The sequence below is a fragment of the Equus przewalskii genome, chromosome 19, assembly GCF_037783145.1.
Source record: "Equus przewalskii isolate Varuska chromosome 19, EquPr2, whole genome shotgun sequence".
In the NCBI taxonomy this organism is placed as follows: Eukaryota; Metazoa; Chordata; class Mammalia; order Perissodactyla; family Equidae; genus Equus; species Equus przewalskii.
In genome coordinates, this window is record NC_091849.1 from 52,023,751 (window position 1) to 52,044,890 (window position 21,140).

The following is a 21,140-nucleotide window of genomic DNA, read 5'->3' on the forward strand; positions in this document are numbered from 1 at the left end:
CTGTAAGCTTCATGAAGTCTCAAGTTTCTGTCCTTTTAGGTGTTCCCACATCCACCTTGCATGAAAAATTGATTGGAGGCACTTGTGATCATATTAAAGATGTCAGACTCTTACAGTGAGTGTTGGGGATGAGAAACCTTCCTACCCCGTGGCTGGACACAGGACCCTTTAGAGATCAATCATAGGGCAACAGGTCTAAGAGAAAAGACTTTTAACCTTAAGAGATACATATAAACCATGGGGTACAAGAGTGGGATGCGACTTTAAAATATTTAACTACTCTACATAAATTGAATACTATTCAATGAAGCAATAAGAGCTGATTACTTATATCCATTATGCTGATTAAGAAGCCACCGATTTTACCGAGGAAAGCCCATTTCTCATGTTCATTATACTAATACGCGAGTGTTCACCAAAAAGTGGATAATGGAAGTGCTTACAGCAGCTGCCCTGCATTCTGGCCTTTCAGAAGGAACGCTCCTGACCCCCTGGGACGTGGGTTCCTGATTACAGCAAGTAACTGTCTTCCCTGAAGTGAAGTTTAGACCAGCACAGATATTATAACATATTAGGATAAAAATAAATGACAGCCATCATATCATCTTTTCTCAAATCAATAAACCAACTACTTCACTCTCCAAATATCTGACTTGCCTGATTTTGTATTAATGGCTATTAAAGTTGAAAACTCCCTTAATTTCAGCAGTCGTTATAAATTATTTTTAAGATGCTATATGTATACCAGTTTGACTAACACTCTGAGGTGCCTCATACATATTTCATGAAGAAAATAAAACCACCAGGAATTCTCCACCTCTCCACCATCATAGTTTTCAACCTTCCTCCATCTGGGTTACTGCTTACATTGAGTCAATCCCTCTGTTCTTTTCTTTTTTTTCCACTTAGGAAAATTTGCCCTGAGCTAACATCTGTACCAGTCTTCCTTTACTTTGTATGTGGGTCACCGCGACAGCATGGCCGCCAAAGAATGGTATAGGTCCATGCCCCACAACAGAACCCGGGCCACCAAAGTGGAGTGTGCCAAACTTAACCACTAGGCCCTGGGGCAGGCCCCCGATTCCTTCTTTTGAGCTCTGAATCCCATCCTCTTATCTTTTCAAGATCTTCACTTTCGCAATTCCCTCTCTCTCTCTTTTACCTCTCCCTTTCTCCCCTTCTGTCCCCCACCTTCTCCTAAGGCACCACTTTTTCCTTCTTCCTGGATCAACATCCATTTACAAAATGTGTTTTTGTAGCTCCTAACTTTGAAAAGTCCTCCCTTGCTTTCTTGTCCTCAACCCATTCCTACAGGTCATCCTTCCCCACTACTTCACTGAAACCTCTCTTGGCGGGGTTATTCACATCCACATCACCAGATACAATTTTCAGATGTCTGTTCTCCTTTTCTTGACCTCTCAGCATACCCTACATGGCTGATAACTTCCATTTGCTTGAAATACTTTCTTCTTTTGCTTTCCACGGCTCCACCCTCTCCTGAATCCCCTGCTTCCTCACATGCCTCTCATTCCCAGTTTCCTCTTCTGAATGTCTGTTGGCTGGAGTGCTTTAAGCTCAGTCCTGAACTGTTTTCTCTTAGCTATATACACTGTCCCAGATAGACCCTTATTTAGTCTCAAGGCTTTAAAAAACATTTATATTGCTGTCTCTCAAATTCGTGCTCCAGCCTTGACTTAACTCTGGACTTCCGTAAACTACTCTACTTGACATCCTTCATTAGGATGTCGAACCTAGATTTAATGTAAATCTAAAATATGCAAAGCAGAACTCTTGATTTCTTACTACAAGCCTGCCCCGTATTTCAGTAATAGCTCTACAGCCCCGCTATTGCTCAAGCCAAAATCCTAGTGAGATCTCCTTGGTTTCTCTTTTTCCTCATTCCCCAAACTCAATCCATGAACAGGTCCCATTCGCTTTACCTCCAAATTATGCCCGTCTTCTTCTCTCCATCCTCACTACTATCATGTTGATCCTTCATTCCTCTGGGAACCCCACCCCGAGCCAGCACACCAGGAGTGATGAGAATAGAGAACAGGGCAGGGGCATTTTGGGTAAAGGCTTATAGGTCACCATAAGAAGTTTGGTTTTATTCTAAATTTGATGGGGAATAACTTGAGGATTTTAAGAAGGGAGTGACACAATGTAGATTTTGAAAGATCTCTCTCTAAATGCTGTGTATGGAATGAGGGACATATTGGAGTTGGGAAGGAGCATAGGAAAGGAGTGGACTGTGTCTCTGTACTGTGTAGAAGCTGATGCTCCACTTTGTCGCACTTTGACCAGGCCCAGTTTAACTATGGTTTTTGTTCACTTGAGAGGCCAGCTCTCAAGTGAGATTACAGCAAACATAGTTTCTCATAGTCAGTTCTGACTTGATATTAAGAAACAATGACCAAGAGATGGAACTTTCACTAACACCAGAGTCAGTACTAATGATTTGGAGTAGGCCTGGTAATGGCATTCTCTTGACTTCAAAATTACTAGCTGGAGTACAGGTCAGAGAGGAGACAGTCTTTTTTTTTAGGACCTTTGTGATTTCTGTTTCCTTTATCTACTTAACTGGTATGGTGGACAAACAAGATTCATGGGGTATGATTAAAAATCAGCTTTGATTTTGCCCCCCACTCCCCTTGAAAACCAGGCAGGGAAGTACTTCCCTGAATGAAAACTTGAATTGTCGCATGAATTTTCTGTTGCTCCTAGGTAATAAAAAGTTCAAGGGTCTCTTTAAGTTACAAATGTGGTATAAATTCACTTATTAAAATTGTCTAATCTTGGGTAGTAATTAAAATTCTGAACTTGATTTAAAATTATATCTTTGCCCTCTGCTGACTTTGCTACATCAAGAAGCCTGAGGTCCAGGAAAGAGGTGGTTTCCTTCTCTCTTCCCAGGACTGTGGAAGGTCAAAAATCCATGGGAAAGAAGTGAATAGATGTAAATACACAGAGTTTTTAGATTCATTAAGCAAAACATTGAACTGTGAAGACATAGTACCTGCTGAAGGGGGGGCAGTTGTGAAATGTTTTCCATGAAACAATTTTTTGAAAAATCAGAGGATAGTTAATTTCATAAGTGGCTCTTGTGACATTGTGGCTAGTAGTTAAACTGGGTCCCTTGGAATGCTTTCTAAACATGTAGATTTTCCCCTATGTTTGTATGAATAAAAAGTGAGAATTCATTTTGTTTGATTAGAGGCCATTGATATGATCTATCAATTACATGTTTCTGTCCAAAAAGTTTTCACATGACAAGGTATTCAACTTTGCTACTTTTGCTAATGCAGCATGAATTTTAAATTTGTGTTAATTATATTTTCGAAAGGGATTTAATTTGTAACCAGGGTGTTATTTTCACAACATCTTACTGATGGTTTTCTTATGATGATAATTCACCATTGATCTCTTTGAGTAGTTTATAGAATCTCATAAACTAGTTAACAATTAGTTTCAGTTAATAATTGAGAAACATTTGAATTTAGAACATAAATGGCTGCAATCTTATTGGTTTCATGAACTTTTCCCCTGATCCAAATCTTACAGAAAAAAATAGAATTTATCTTTGTTAGGTAAATTCAATAAAGTAGCTTCATGTTTTGGTCCAAAACCTTGAGCTCCTCACTCTAGTCATATGCAATTAATCATATTCACTTATGACACTTGATTAGATTTTTTAAAATGAGAAATGCCATAAGTTTATTCAAATACTGTTTTATTGCTTACCTATTTAAACACATTAATTACTTTTTGAAAGTAGTTAGTGATTAGTTCCTTGGTATCTAGTTTTCGTGCTTTACAAATCCTCTCTGTTGGAACATAATATGCAGTTTAAAGATAAAAGCTTATGGAATAAGCCCAGAAGATTCGATATATAAACCCTGACACAACCCAGATATGGATTTCCATTAGATTGGTACCAAATGTTTTTGCATATTTGAAAAACTAAACACAATTTTAGACTAATTGTTGCGTTAATGTACTTTATTACTCAATTTATAATTCTCATTTATTTACATGTTATGTTGACAGGTTGCTTCAGAGATGGTCAGCGTTATGAAGAGGGATCAGTAATTAAAGACAACTGCAACTCTTGGTAATGAATTTAAATGACACAGAACTGAATTCTACTGTCTGTGTATGTTTTCATCAAATAAAAGGAATATTTGTGAAACAAAGCATATATTTAAATACAGATACAATTGTAAGTCATATCACATATCTGTAGCTTCCTATAAGGATATTTAATTTTAATGAATATTGAAAAATCTAATCATGAATATATCTTTTAATGCTTGAGTTTGATGTCATGACAGTGGCCTTCATTAGATAGGAGGCATGCATGAAATATACCTCTTAATTATAAACATTCTGATATACTACAGGCAAATCATGTTTCTTTGAACATAGTAACTACATATAACAACAGGCTGCCTTAAAAGGATTGTCCTGCAGAGAGTTTCCAAACACAGATATATTGAATCTACTGTCAAAACAGTCTGATGTTTTCAAACTTCAATGAAGGTGTGGTCATTTCATTTATTAATTGCCTGGAGTAGAAGATAAAAGCATTTAAGTGGTAACTAATGTATGTGTCATGATTTCTTTTTGCTAAGAATCAATAATCATACGGCTAACATTAATCAAAAACGTTTTTTGCCTTAACAGTGTGCAACTCTGCACACGGCAACTTACTAATCTTGTAAATGTGCTCCATAAAGGCCAGGCCACTTTTATAATTTTTCTATCTTTGCAGCACATGCTCAGGACAGCAGTGGAAATGTTCCCAGCACGTGTGCCTCATTCAACCAGAATTAATTGAACGTGTCAATAAGGGAGACTACGGGTGAGAGAAATCTTGCTTTCTAGGCTTTTCGGCACTCTCAGTTACTCCTCAGGTTTCAAACAATATTTCCTATCATTTGCTTCTAAAATGGTCATTATTTCAAAAGAAAGAGTGAGAGAGAAATGGAAAGGGAGGGACAAAGTCATGTAAAATTGAAATGCACAGAGGTGAACATTAAATAATTAAAAGTGAGCATTCACAAAGAAGAAATATAGAGCATGGTCTTAAGTAGTCTAGGAGGCGCACTGTCATGGGGTGAGTGAGGAGAGTAGACGGAGCTTTAGTTTGGGTAAGTATTCAGGCAAAATCAGGATGTAGGCAAAACTGATTTACTCATGTTAACCATTTTTCCCTCTGCTGCTGTCCTGACCCAGCCTATCACATGTTCAGCTATCCTGGGTAGAGTCTGACCTTAAGAGGGCAGTATTTTATCTTGATGATCCCCCAAATAACCAGTCCCTCTAGACAATTTCACTGACATGACGGATGTCTAGCCAATTTCACTTATGGTTGAGACAGAAGACAGGTTGAGCCTATTACTTTGCTAATAAACTAAAAATAAGGCTGATGGACCCTTAAACATAGGAAATAACTGTTTGATGCTCTCCGACAGATTAATAAGTTAGGTGGCTTCTCCACTTACACAGAGGGAATTAAGATGTAGGTGCTAACGCTGGCTTTCTTTACTGAACCGAAAGGAAGAGAGATAGGCTGGCTGGTATCTGCCTCAGGATTTTTCCACTGCCATTGATCAAACCTCTATATATACCTGCTAACATTTTCCACATTCTGGAAAAGATTTCACCTAAGAAGATCTGTTGTCAAGCACTTATAAAAGTGAAGTGATCCTGAAATGTATTTTTAAAAATTAGAAATATCATTTCCTTCTACACATAAGACGTATGTTTCCCAGCACAATGGGGACACTAAATTTCAACGGACTCAAAGTATTTTCTTTGAAGACGCAAAATATAGAAAGTCACATTTGTTGACATTAATATTCTAAACCATTCTCAATTCTTCTTTGTGTGTGTGTGTTTAACCAATATTTTAGCTGATAATAGGATGCCATTTTAAGCATTTCTAGAGAAAATCAATTCTAATTTTCTGTGGCTAAGTGATATTTAAATCATTAAAAGGACATCAGAGTATGTATCATCATGAGAAATTATCCAAATCAGGTTCCTAAAAGGATTCAAATGCTGGGCCTATCAAGTACACACTTCCAAGAAGCCATAATAAGCAGCCTACGCTTCCACTGTCCCAGAACACATGAGAAACCTCAGGCTAAAGCCATGTGGAAAGAAAGTACATGACAGTGTCCAGGAGCTGGTGAGGATGTGGCCCTCCTGGGGAGGAAGAATTTCCTTTCCATCATTGGTTTATTGTGAGAGCACTTCAGGACTATTTAAGAGGCATGGTCTTTCCCTTTTAGTAGCAAACCAGATGACTTTGAAAGAATAAAAAGTGGAGTATAATTGAAACAAAAGGAGACATGCAGAGACCAAAGGAAAAAGTTAAGTAAAACAGACAAGCTATGAAGTTAAGGGAGAAAACTAAAATTATTTGCTAAGGGGGGAAATGTCCTGGAATTTAAAAAAATTCAGATATTTTATTTTCAGATATTTTCTGTGCTTGATATTCAACTTGTTTTCTTGCATGAAAACAGAACTATATAATTCAATATTTATTAAGGGCTTTTTAAAATAGCATACAAATATATACAATCTTTGCTTTAAAACATTTATTTCTTCCAATTTGGTTGTGTTTCAGATCCAAGTCTTTATTCATTCTGTATAACCTACTTCATTGCTTATTTATTCCTTGAATTGTTTTTTAATGCACTCGGTTAACATTAACAAAACATGTGTTTCCCTTGTGGCACTGCTGAGGATAGAAATAAATAATTTCTCTTGTGGAATTTAAAATTATGGACTAAGAACAGTTTAGTGGATACCAGGGGAAAGGTGGGGTGGGGGGTGGGCACAAAGGGTGAAGTGGTGCACCTACAACATGACTGACAAACATTAATGTACAACTGAAATTTCACAAGATTGTAACCTATCAATAACTCAATAAAAACAAAGAAAAAAATGAAATAAATAATTTCTCTTGTAAAGAAATTTACAATCTCGCTGAAGAGTCAACATGTCGTAACTTTGTAAAAGGATTTCTAATGACAGGGTGGTATATAAGGGACGAATCAGTAGCCCAAGTAATAATCAGCAAGTTAGCAGAACAAAAGGAGATAGAGAACTGGTTCCGTTACCCAATGCTGTGCAAGAAACCATGCCAGAATGTAGCAGCTTAAAACCACAAGCTTCTCATTGGTTCACATGGGCGATTTGAGATGGACTTAACTGAGGCTCTCTTGCTGATCTCTTCTGGGGTTACCCACGTGTCTACAGACATTGGGAGCCTCAGCTGGGGCTGAATTGTCTAAGATGGCCTCACTCCCATGTCTGGTGGTTGGTGCTAGTTGTTGGTGGGACCACACATCTTCAGGAGGCTAGCCTAAGCTTCTTCACGTAATGACAGTGTTCTAATAGGAGTGGAAGCTGCAAAGGGCCTCTCTTGAGGCCTAAATATCAATTCTACTGCTTTCTACTGGGCAAATCAAGTCACTAGACCAGCCCCCATTCAAATGGGGTGGGGATAGACTCCACCTCTTGATGGAAAGAACCACAAATAATTTGTGGCCATTTTTAATCTATCATGTCTCTAAACTTGATTTTTCTTATGAATTCAAAATCTAGTCTGTTGGAAGTTGGCCTGGATTTTTCACTCAAAATCAGCATACTCCAAACCGAAAAGATTAGCATCTTTGAACTATCCTTGGTTACTTGACAACCAAGCCAGAAAACTTGAAGTGCCTTTGGTTCTTCTTTCCTCTTTGCTTTCTGTCATTGGGCTCTTATAATGCTCACATTCCAAGTTTCTTTCAGCTATTTGTTTCCTCTGTTCCTATGCTATATTCCAGTGCATTTTTTTTATCGTCTGGTTTGAAATGACCTGACTTTTCTTTCTGTTTCCAACCTGACCAAATGCCAAACAATGCTTTATACGTTCCTAGTTATCCCTCTAAAACAAACCTTTGATTCTGCCACTCACGTTCTTAAAAATCCTCACTGACACTCCATTGTATACAGAATAGAATTATGCTCGTTAGCATAAATAATGATCTGACCCAAATGCTTCTCTCCTGCCTCATCTTTTACACTCTTTCCAGCCTCTGTCTCCTACTTGCTCCCATAGTTTAAGCATCTAACTTATCTGCTATTCCCTAAGTGTGCTACCCAATTTCAAACCTGTGGACTTTGCTCCGGGTTTGCCTTTTTTAGAGTAAATGCTCTCCTCTTTGACGTTTGACCGCCAAACTCACGGCCGTCCTTCCAGACGAGCACTAAAATCACCTTCTGTAAAACATTGTACCAACTCCTTCAGGCAGAGTTATGTGGGAATCCTCTGCTCTGATCATATTTTGACCTACTGCTAATAAGTGACACATACTGAGGTCATTTCTATCTTTGCAGTCTTTTTATGGTATGGGCCCCATGAGGGCAGAAAAATTTACTTATTTCTATGTTCCCGGTATTAACAAGAGAATATGATAGACAAATTAAGAATGTTCAGTAAATGCTAAATTGGATTAAAAGGAAACTGTCATGAGTCCAGGTCAAAGAGGATGATGCAGGAGAGTAATGCCTTTTACACTTTTTTGAGCATAACTCACAGTAAAACTTACATTTTACTTGGTGACTTAGTAAATGCACATAACATGTACATACACGCTATCATCTATCTATAAATATAGATACATGGATATGTATAAACAGTACTACCCTCACTATGTGCAATAAACTCTAATATTTCCTATTATTTCTCCTATACTCTATTTTATTTTTAAAAACTCTGATCCCTGCTCACTAAATTGGGTGATTAACTAAATGTCTCTGATTTAATGTTTGACAACTACTAGTGTAGGATACCAAAAACATATTTGACTTATGTCATAATTTTGCCTAAGTCTGGTCCTTTTCGTCTCTTGCATAATACTGCAATATCTAATATAGTCAGAGGTTTGCTTATTGCAATTCCTTGGGAGATGGAGATTTCACATCAGAATTATAGCTCAAAGTTGCTTAAGGTTTTGTGAACTAACACCTCTTATAAATAAAACATTAACTTGCTAGGCATATTATTGAAAATTGAGTTGTATCTTCAGTCATTCATAGGAATTTATCACATTATAAACAATTTTGGTAATAAACACAACAGGATAAAGTTTCGATTTAAGTACTGAAAATATACTTCCTTCAAGTTGTAGATAATTCAAACAAGCAATGATTAAATTACTTTCCTCTTTCTCATTTTGTCATCCCCTATCATCTCTTAAGGGTTTTCGTCATCTTCAAATTTCAATATTAGACTTTGAAAATAAAGCTTCTTTGCTAAGTAAGGGCACAAAATATATCTCTAGAAAAATATGCATTATTTTGCTATCTAAATTCACATCAATTGAATTTATATTATTGTTAATAATAACTAAGATTATTGAGCACTTACAAATTAAATATATGATAGAATATTTCAATATTTCAATAAAATTAATTAGTACTGATGTAATATTTTAAAATATAACTATTTTATCCTCAATTTTTCATGGACACCTCTTTCTACATGGTCAACCTCTCTTCAAACCTAAATTACAAATAAAGCATATTACCCTATTTACTGTAAGTACATTTCTGTACATTCAAGCTTCTTTTTAAAGTGCATTTAATGACATTTAAAAGAAACTGCATATGTTAGCCTTATTACCACTTAATCTCTTTACAGTTTGTGTAGATTCTATATTCTTAAATTTAGCCTGTGTTGATACAGACTTAGGTTCCTCATAAGAGTCATTAAAATAATTGAAAGAGACCTAATTTAGGAAGAATGTTTTGTAGGCTTCACTATTAGAGTAATCAATAATGAGTCATTTATATAAAGAATATCTAGCTTGCAGTAATGCTTCCAATTTTGTGAGATTTGCTTTTGTATAATTTCAGAAATATAAATGAACATGCATTTATAAAGGTGGTATTACATAATCTGTACAGATTTTTCTCTTTCATTTGTAAGGCAGATGGACAGCCCAGAACTACAGCCAGTTCTGGGGAATGACTTTAGAAGAAGGTTTCAAGTATCGTCTTGGCACCTTGCCACCTAGCCCTATGCTTCTCAGCATGAATGAAGTAACAGTAAGTGTTCTCCCTGTTTGACTCATGTGTGTATGTGTGTTTGTTTAGTGTGTTTATATGTGCATTTAAAGAAATTTTAAATACCTTAATGAGTGTTGAGCTTTCAGAGTTATAATTTTGTCGTGTAAAGAGAAAACCTTTCCCCAAATTGTTGTGAAATCCCTCAAAAGTTTCATATGGACTTAGAAAGTTCACTAATATCATTAGATATAGCCTCCTACCTTCCAGAGCAATTGTGCATTCATTTACATTGCTAATGATTTCATAGAAATTCATGTTTCTGATTATTGGTTATTCAGTGACCCAAAGCTTAAGCAAGTCATTAGTTGTCCTTATTTTTCTCTTTTTAAGTAAACAGTTTGTGAATTTCATGAACTCTGTTTTGATGTTTCTTATCTATCCATTATTGCATGTGGATAAAATAAATGCCAGTAACTGCAGATATATATGCTATGATTGGTAAAGATTTGTCCTCAAAAATCCTCAAAATTTCCATTAAAAGAATATCTTCAAATTTGCCTGATGACCTGGCAAACTCCTTCACGAAACTGCATCATTTCCTAACGCTCTTATGCTTTGTGTGTACTATTGTACTGGTTTTCCCTTTCATTTTTAATAGGTATTATCATCTGAAAATAGGTACCTTGCATAAAGAGGCTTCCACCTCTCTAGTTACCACAGACCTCTAACTCCAAGAGTGGCAGTTTTATCGCCTGACATGTGGCATCTTGCAGGTACGCCACTTCCAGTTGAGTTGTTGATTGTATTCAAGGCCTGTTACCAATGTCCCGAGCAGAGCGAGCCTCCCAGGCTGCTGGAATCCAGCCTCTTCACTCTGCAATGAAGACATCAGGTCCTGGCCGCCCAGAAGCTCTCAGCATCTCTGAGCAAGCAGGGCTGTTGTTTGCTCTTGGATGAGCTATAAATCCACAGGTTTCTCATTAAATGTTTAATGTGCTTCACTTTTGAGAGATGTACTCTCTTGAGTTATTATTCCAATTCAAATTCCAGTAGTAGGGCCTGCTAAATTGTAACAGTATCAGAAGAGCTAATAATAACTGTCACTTATTGAGTAGTTGTGTGTTAAGTACTCTTATAAGCACTTTCATACATTATCTCATCTAATTCCCACAACAGCCTGATGTAGTCAGTACTGTAATTATCCACATTTTAAAGACAAGAAAATTGAGATTAAGAGAGGTTGAGTCACACCGAGATTGAGAGAGATGAAAAACTACCACAGAATTACTTAAATTGCACAGCCAGGACATCTTAAAGAGATCTGCCTCAAAAAACACTCACTGGAGTTCCAGTAGAATCAGTTAGCTTTGGCCAGTTCAGGTTCAAAATAGCAAAAGCTTTTTAATCTTTTAACCAGAACTAATTTTCTGAAATGATTAGCTTAGATATATTTTAGGATCTTTCCTACAATCAGTAAGATATAAAATTTTTAGAGATGTGTCTCAGTGTCATCGTTCTTAGTAACGTAACTGTATGATCAACTGGAAAAGACTTATTTTTCTTCTGGATGTTTTCTTTTCCGTTTTTGTGCTCATCTGGGGAAAAAAAAAAGCAGCAGCATTCTTTAAGAATTAATTCACCCCCTTTCTAAGGCTTTCTTTTTCCATTGCTTTTATCAGGGATCCTAGTCAGCCAAATACTAATTTGGGTGTCTGTATACATATCCTCCAGATTATTTCTAACATTTCCTTCTTCAGCTGTAATTTTTACAACTTGGAATATTTTATATTCTAGAAAAAATGAGGTATATTTCTTTCCCGTGTTGCCATTCACCATAGCCTAGAAAAAGAAATTTAATACTAAATCATTAGTTGGCTGCTGGGGGTTTGTTTGCATAAAAGTCACTGTGGTGATATTTAAATGAAAAATGTTAATGATTAGTACTTTTGGAGAATTTAAATTACCTAGTCCTATGAATTAATGTAATACAGTTGCCAAGTTATTCCAGGAAAGCAATAAGAAAAATTCAGGTGATCTGTAAGAGTTCCATTAGCCACTTATGATGTAAGGCAAAGAAATAGCTTATTATTAGTGCACAGTAGCTTAGGTATTGACGGCCTTTCAAAAATGTTTCTGAGTGTTGGAGTTGTCCTAATTTCTGGTCAGATATAAGAAAATAGAAATGTAACAAGGACTTCCAGGAAGAACCCGAGGTCAGTATGAACTGAGTTGAACTGGTAGCTACAGGAAAAGCTAAAACCAAGTTAACTCTTAGCCTGGTGACAACATAGAAAATGCCCCAATACACCAAATCTCTGAGTACAGTGAAAATAGATTATTTTTTTGTGTGTATGATTTTGGATAACTTTTTGCCCAACTTTTTTAATAAACCATTTTCAACACAGGATGGTCGATATGTACTGTTAGGGTAGGCAGTTGTCAACAGATGTATGATTTTGGACATGCTGAGAAAACATACTGCATTCCCATCCCAAAGCATCTCCCTTTCCTTGACTACATTACCTGGGGGAGAGTTAGGGTTCAGGAAATTCTTTATCTTGGGTGGGAAAGATGAACCTTGAGTCATCCCTGATTCCTGGGAAAACTCTTCTCTTTCCTGGCTGGTTTCCTGGCTTTATTTCTTAGCTAAGTCACTATTCCTGTAATGTATCTGCTGAACATGAGTCAGAGGAATATCAATAGATGTTGTACAAAGAGCTCTGTGATCGTGTTAATTTGGAGAATCTGTTTAACCTGTATGAATTGGTTCAATTCAAATAAATTTCTGCAGAGTGCGATTAATAATAATAAGGAATAGAAGTACGTTGTTAGTGACAGTTGGAAAAAGATAACTTGGAGATTTTGGGGGGGTTCTTCCTGGATGGCAATTCTAAGCGAGGGCAGACAAAAGGAAACATAAACTTACCGTTCTCTCTGGGTACAAGCCAAGTGGATGAGAGGAATAAAACAAAAAGGGAAAGAAAGAGGGCTGAAAGGGAACCTCCCTAGACCATGCAACTCTTTGCAGGGTACAAAGACTCATTTCAACTCACTTTAGAATTATGTCTAGAGTCAGGTCAACAAATGCTGGCTGATGCATTGGTACTTAACACTTTCCTGAAGGTGTTCTCTTGAGATGGTTCAAAGTAACGTCTTGACTGGACAGCTCCATTCCAAATTGTTCTGCATTAAAAATGGTAAGAATGATTGGAATGATAAACCACTCTTTGCCAGTCCGGTGAAACTTCGTATGTTGCATGGACAGACTCACAACGGCACTGATTGGGAGCTGGCCTTCAGAAGGACTATATCTCCCCACAAGAACTTTAAATTCTGCTCATTGAGCCTTTTGTCTGCTATGGTACAAAACAAGTTATGACATGTTTTAAATCTTATTTCAATATTTCTCAGCATTTGATCATGAACTGCCAATCTTGCAAGGTGCTCTTGAAATAAAGATGTTTCATCTGTGGTCAAATAATTTGTGAAATGGTGCTTTATATCTTCCTTCTGAAGATTCACACTATTTATTAGTATTTTGCAGACATTGAGAACCCTTATTCCATTAATTTTTTTTCACCCAGTGTTTCCTAAATTCATGAGATCAAAGAACCTTTTACTATTACTTATAAGCACTATTAGTATTCTACAGGACTTAGGTAGCAAAGAATACACTTTAGGAAATGCTAACTTAAGTTAAAGTATTGAAATAAGAATGCTGGAGTGAGAGGAAGTGTATTCAGAGATAAAATAGAACTTTCTCAGTTTCTCAGAAAGAAGACAATGGAGACAACGAATGACTATGATTGTGTGCAAAACTGGCATTGACTCAGCTCTTTTTGAGCCAGCAGGAGCGTAGGCGAAATCTGTTAAAAGGCATGCATGGGCCAGTGTGTTCACTCCTGTGTTACTATTCCACATACCATGATGGACTGAGCTCTGCAGCCAGTGTGCTTCGGTCTCTATCTGGCACCTCCACTAATTGCCTCAGTTTCCTCCTCCATGGAATGATGATCACAGTGGTACCTAGCTCAGAGTGTTGTTAAGAGTTCCATGAAAAAATGCTGAATGAAGAGCTTAGCACAGTACTTAGACTATAGTAAAGCATTCAAGAAATGAAATGTTATTATGTTATAAATAAAGTTGTTCTTTCTCCCTTGGATTAACATTGGGAAAATAGCAGGATTCAGAAAAGACAGTTCTGTGAGGACTAAATTATCCAAAGCTTCATCATTTGGAGCATTTTACTTTATAAAGAAAGGTGGAGCTCTGGATTTGTTGGCGTTGATGGAATTTACATATTTCTGGTGAACCTGAAAGTTCTTCTGCTATGCTCCTAAATCAAATCAAATCATATCAAATCAAATCTAATCAAGTCAACAACCCTGCACCTGATCGTCTTTCCAGACATACTATTCTAGTGCTTTTGAATTTGGGAGATAACTCAAGGATCTTCGCTGTGTTATATCCTGTTATAAATATTGAAACTATTTTGAATGAAAAAGACTATTTTCAAACTGAAATGGATAAATTGAGTTCATTTTCATACTTGGCTCAGTTAAAATTTGTTTTTTTATAGTTTTGTTGTTGATTCCCCGGGGAGTTAATAAAGTTACCAGAGCTATGACACGTAAGTATTACATCTAAGGTGGAGCTGTTTGGAAATGGTTAGAACATTAAGAAGCCTGGTATAACATTTAAACCCTATAGCTCGACTATATTATATAACATCAGATTGATGTATGTAAAATGGTCTAAAATTTTTTTTGTCAACATCATAGTTTACTAGTACAATATCTTTTCACGGTCACCCAATTTAAGTGATTTTAAGTGTGTTTTAGTTGGCATTACTAACAAAGGAAAAATACTGTCTTTTTCTATGGTTTGTTGGAAGTTAAAGCAAAACAGTATCTTACGTATTATACAATAACTTTTAAAGCCATCGATCACTGAGGTGAGAAATGAAATTTGTTTAATGATCTGGATTGTTTATCATTGTCTAGATAACACGTAGTAGCTGGTTGGTTGGATTAATTTCTCTAGTCATTAGTTGTAATGTGAGGAGTTTGATTTTTCCTTTCCAAAATATATTTCAATGACAGCAAATACTGAAAGATGAGAAGTACCTTTGGAAAAACTCAAAGTGAATATTACAAAGTCTAGTCTTTACCCTTCACAAGTTGTTAAAATTTTTGATTTGTTTAGGAATAACCTTGTCTGAACAAACATCTTCTACTTGATTCCAACAATGTTTACCACCTATACAAACAGAAGTTTCTCTAAAAACCAAAACACTGACTAGGAAAGTAAAAAACACAGTTATAGAGTTACGTTCTTTATATAATACTAAACAAAAATGACTATTTTTCCATAAAATTGATGTTTAGCTCCTATAATTATGAACATAAGGTAAATGGCGTAGGGCTTCCAAAGTATAGTAGGTTCCAATGATGCTGCAGGTGAGGGGCGTGGCCAGATGTCAGGGCGGAGTCTGTTCAAGTATATATTTCTCTCAGCTCATCTCAGAATCTTCTCATGTGTGTAGGTAGGAAGCCAGGGACATGATAAGGTGCCAGTTGTACTTGATGTCTCTGAATTAGAGTTTTAAAATTCAAAGAGCATCAAAGCATTCGCTTATGTTTCCTCAAGTCTCTCTCTTTTCTTTCTTTCCCTCCTTCTCAGAGTAGAACCCCAAATTCTTCAGTAAACTTTAGAAAACATATACCCAGCCTCATTCCTTATTCAGCTGAACATGTGGCAGAATGAATGTCTTCTTTCTCAAATCAGTTTCTGAGTTTTCAGTTTTATTTTTCTATACTAGTCACAGGCTGATGCATAACGCTGTGATGTAATTGAACATAGCTTGAACAACACCGTGGTGCTGAATTGATCACTGCAGGGCAAATCTTCAGAAAGAAATGTGAAAATTCATTTTTTTCTTCTCTATGAACAAATATTTGGGCTGGTAAAAAGCAGATTTCTGAGGTGATTTGACGTGTTTTTATAACAGGCACCTGCTTTCTGGCCTCCCCCAGCCCGGATCTGTTTAGTCCATGTAGTTCCAGGAAACACTAGTCCTAAGATCTGCTTTGCCGTAAAAATGCCGTGAAATGAAATGAAAGAAAATAAAACACTTTGCATTGAGTCATGAACATTTAAAATCATGAACATTTTTTCCATTTCTTACAGTTTCACAATACTTAGGGAGTTTATAAAAAATAGTACAGTGAGGATAAAAATCTGATTTTCAAAACCAGTGTTTCTCAGAACTGTTTGATCCATCGACTCCTTCTTTTGTAATTTCCTATTACAATTCCTCAGAACTAGTGTTCTAAGAAACTCATTTTAGGAAATATCGTAGTTCATCAATTTCCAGATGTACATTTTCTTCACTTTTTTAATCCTCTGCAGTCGGGATGCTTCTTGTATTTGATGTTGTCCCAGGTTCAATGAAATATGGTATTGCCCAAGCAGCTTTAATGTCAGTTATGCGTGCCGTTTTAGTCATGGTTAGGCTTATCTGAGAGTGACAACAATCCAAACTGATAGTAGCTTAAATAGTATAGAAATTCGTCTTTCACTCACATATCTTGAGAAGGGTGGTCCTGCACTAGAATCGCACTCTGTGATAGCGGGTACCTAGGCTTCCTGCTTCCTCTTGTTCCATTTTCCAGAGCCCTTATATCCAAGGTCATATAAGGGTTCAAGAAGGCTGCTCCATGTCCACCTATAATACCCAAATTCCTGCCAGCAGGAAAAAAAAAAAAAAAGATCAATAAAAAAGAGTAAAAGTCAAATGCAAGATGTCTCTTGAAGGAAGTTCTCAGACGCTCCCAATGACACTTCTGCTAACATCCGCTAGGCAGAACTTAGTAATGCCGCCACACCTGGTAGCCCAGGGTGGCTAGGAAATGTCATTTTTCTGACCTAGCATGTGCTGAGCTAAAATTGTCATTCCTATGAATAAAGGGAAAGCCTAGGAAAAGGGAAAGGATGAGAGAACCAGCACTACCTGCCATAGTGTGATCACTGAATATTGATATTTACAAGAAGTACATCATTAAAAAATCACTTTACAAATAGAAACTAGAGAAATATCAAAGCATAGCTCTTTAAGAGTTAAGGCATGAAGGCAAATATTGTTGAAGAAGAAAAATTCCTTTTGCCATTAGCAACCAGAAAATTAGTCCTTTCTTCTCCAGCATCAAATAGTTTAGAAGAAATTTCTTGATATTCATGGCCGTTGACCTTGCATCGTGAAGGACAAAACAGAATGATATTCTCTGTTGCCTTCTGCTGATTCTCAGGTCACTCTGATTATTTAACTTTAAGTGGGGGAAAGTGCAACTAGAGATAGAGGGAGTTATTCACATAGTAGATATTGTGTAGATATGAGCTTGTAGTAAGAATGTCCAGAATGTCCTCAATTTGATTAGTTTGTTCTCAAGCTGCTCTGAGATTACGTTTCTATTACTCTTTTAGAGATTTTGATTCAATTAAATGCAGGAATTACTTAAAAAAATTCTCCAGTGTTCGCCATTGCATTTAATTCTTGTATTTTTCCACAATATCTTTAATCTCTAATTTCTAAGTGGAAATATTGAAGCAGGGAGACTGTTCAAATTTAACCTCAAATTTGACTGATATTAATTTGGAAATATAATTAGATTATGACTGAAATTTTTCAGCATTACAATTTAAAAAATTAAAAATGCCCATATGTAATAGTATTAATCTTTTTTAAAAATAAATTTCTATCTTATTTAAGCCACTGTCATTTTGGAATTTCTGTCACTTTCAGCTGATCCTCTTGATTATCTTGCTTTATTAAGCTATCCTTTGACCAAAAAAAAAAAAAAAACGCATCATTCATTGAAACCAGATTTCTATTACCACTTCCTGAAAGCTGTTATTCTGTGGTACTTACCTATATTTATAAGCTCTTTAAAAAACACTCTTACTTTATAGAGGAATGCAATAATTATGGAATATTGGAATATAAAATTTGTTCATTGTTCCTTAGATCAGATTATCTGACACCATAAGGCAAATAAAATTACAAGATAATATATAACGGCCTCAAATCCCATGGGCTTATTTTTAGGAAAAGCAATGTTAAATAAGTGGTAAAAAGCTTGAGAGATTGAATAGATGAGCTTCATGAATTGATCTGGCTTAGTGGGTTGGTAAAGATATTTTCAATAACAATGTCATTTTGCTTGTTGTTTCTCTATTGCCTTGTTGAAAGGGATTAGCCATTCATATTTTTTATTTTTAAACAATAAATTATAAAAGCATCAAATGCATGCTGGTATATAATTCAACTTAACGTGCGTACAGGGGAAAACCTGATTTTTGTTAAGAGATGCAATCTACCAGATAGATATGTACCTCCTCACTAAGATCTGATATTTATTGAATACCTCCCATGCGCAAAGCGCACTGGTAGGCTTTGGAATGTGGAAGTCAAATTCTAAATAACTCAACCCTGCTGAAATGTGTCTGAATAATAGTTATATCTTTATTGCTTCAACAGAGCAGAAGGGAAATAACCTAGCTATGTTGTTAAATTGGAATTATAAAGTGATAAATTAAAATAGCAATTGACACTCCACCTATTTTTCTGGAAATGTGAGGCAATTTAGTATTATAAATTCTTAAAAGTATACTGATAAGCCAATAATAATAGAATTAGAATGTATGAGTAATGTATAAGATATGTGTATTTCTGTCCCAGTTAGAAAGACTCCTTTGGAGAGTGAGTCTATATCTTTGAAACTCTCTGCTCAGAGCAGTGAATTTATTCTGCTCCAACAGTAAGTTTCTGCAGTGTGGCCAGTCTAATGGCCTAGGAATCTAAAATCACCTGGGTTTCTGTGTTACTGCTCTTCAAGTTACCACGCAGGCAGTCTCCGGTGATCCGCTTGACATTTTCAGCACTTTTCTTCCATCATCTAAATAGCGATGTTTTTAGTAGTAGAACTCAGAATTTAATAACTTTCCTATCAAGTAATCTATAAATCAAAGCTGAACTCTCTCATTAAAATTTAAATTCATAAACATTTTGGATGGATACTTTTTCAAGCAGGCATGTAAATTCTAAATTTTCCTTTACTCTTTGAAGCTATTATATACTTGTCAGAAGTATTTTTTTTGCAAGCTATTGGATCAGTAGCCTTACTTGTTCAATGCACAATCATAAAATTATAAGTAAGTAAAATTTTAGCCTTTATAGACATTTTACTCCTGTTGCAAAGTATCCATGTATTTCTGATAAAGGGAAATGAGAAATGCAGTATGGTGTTAAGAATTGTAAAACCTGGGTATACTTTCAGGGGTATTTCTTCTTTAACTGAGAGACCTTAGCACATCATTTAACTTTCAGAAATTTCTTTCCTCATTCATAAAATAGAGTGAATAATATTTGCCCTAATTACATCACATAGAGCTATTGAGGAACTAAAAGAAAATATTGAGTATGGAAACACTTTGAAGGGGCCGCCCCAGTGGCGTAGTTGTTGAGTTGGTGTTCGCAGGTTTGGATCCCAGGTGCGGACCCAGCACCACTCATCAAGACACTCTGTGGCGGCATACCACGTAAGACAGAGGAAGATTGGCACAGATGATAGCTCAATGACAATCTTCCTCAAGCAAAAAGAGGAAGATTGGCACAGATGATAGCTCAGGGCCAGTCTTCCTCACAAAAAAAAAATTAAAAAAAAAACCACTTTGCAAACTTTGAAGCACTCTCAAAAATGACGTGTGCGTGTGGGTATGTGTGTGTATGTCTGCATATGCATAAGTGATAAAAATTAATAACCAAATCCTTGTTTGGTCGGAGTCCTGATTATTTATGGAAGTGAAAGTTATCACTCTTTAGAAAAGTTTGGAAAAGAAGCAGAATATTGTGTTTTAGATTTTGTTTGAGGGATGTGAACAATTGTCCACAATTGTTAATTTGCTTTCTTGGAAAGACTGCAGCTGAAGTTGACTATCTCAAGACTTTACCATGGGACACTAGCGTGTTGCACTTTTGGCATTACACACATCTTGAAGTCCTTTTTAATCTTCAAGGATTTTATAAACGTCAACCAATTCATTCCAGTTTTGTTTCCTAATAGCTGATGTAATACGGTGTTCCTTAGGGCTCCAAGTGTGTTAATGCATAGTTGCCACAAATGCATCATTTCAAAATTAAAGTCACATCAGGGGGCTGGCCCCGTGGCAGAGTGGTTAAGTCCGTGCGCTCCGCTGCAGGCAGCCCAGTGTTTCGTTGGTTCGAATCCTGGGCACGGACATGGCACTGCTCATCACACCACGCTGAGGCAGCATCCCACATGCTACAACTAGAAGGACCCACAACGAAGAATATGCAACTATGTACTGGGGGGCTTTGGGGAGAAAAAGGAAAAAATAAAATCTTTAAAAAAAAGAAATTAAAGTCACATCAGAATCACATGCATATTTTCAACATAAGGGAGACATAAAAGTGAACATTATTTATGGGGCCAAATTTAAATAATACCATGTAGTCTTTCACAAGGATGACCGAAACTCTGCCGGAAGATGACAGAAACATTGGCTGAAATGATTGCACTGTATGGTAACACAGAAAAAGCATTGTGTGCATTGTTCTCATGATTTTGCACTATGTTATGATTCCCCACATTGAACTGTCATTTTTGAAGATGGAGTGCAATAGAATCTTACATAATTAATGCTTTTCAAGAACATCATTCGGAAAACTTAGGTGTACAAAATAATTCAAAAATAATTATAAATGTTATAAAAGGGCATGGCATTTTCTTATAGAAATAGTTATTGGGATACATTTGAAAAAAATCTGACACATATGCCTCTTTTTCTTCTGTAGCCTTCTTTACCTGCAACAACTGATCTTCCGGAGTTTTTTATTGCTTCTTATAAGTGGCCCGGATGGACTCATGGCCCCTTGGATCAAAAAAACTGTGCTGCATCGTGGGCATTTTCCACTGCAAGTAATAAAGTCATTTTAATTACTTCCTTACAAATTTTGCCTTTGACCCTAGAGCCTGCGACAGTGATTAAAGGGT

The 21,140-nt window shown here is 36.3% G+C and overlaps 1 protein-coding gene across 1 annotated transcript in view; it reads left to right on the forward strand.

The window, feature by feature from the left end:
• TINAG (tubulointerstitial nephritis antigen) overlaps window positions 1-21,140 on the forward strand; it is an 88,386-nt gene that overhangs the window by 3,274 nt on the left and 63,972 nt on the right. The window contains exons 2-5 of the mRNA XM_070584804.1: window positions 4,048-4,111; window positions 4,772-4,861; window positions 9,993-10,107; window positions 20,942-21,065. Coding sequence (XP_070440905.1) covers window positions 4,048-4,111; window positions 4,772-4,861; window positions 9,993-10,107; window positions 20,942-21,065 — 393 coding nt within the window. The remainder of the gene's footprint in view (window positions 1-4,047; window positions 4,112-4,771; window positions 4,862-9,992; window positions 10,108-20,941; window positions 21,066-21,140) is intronic.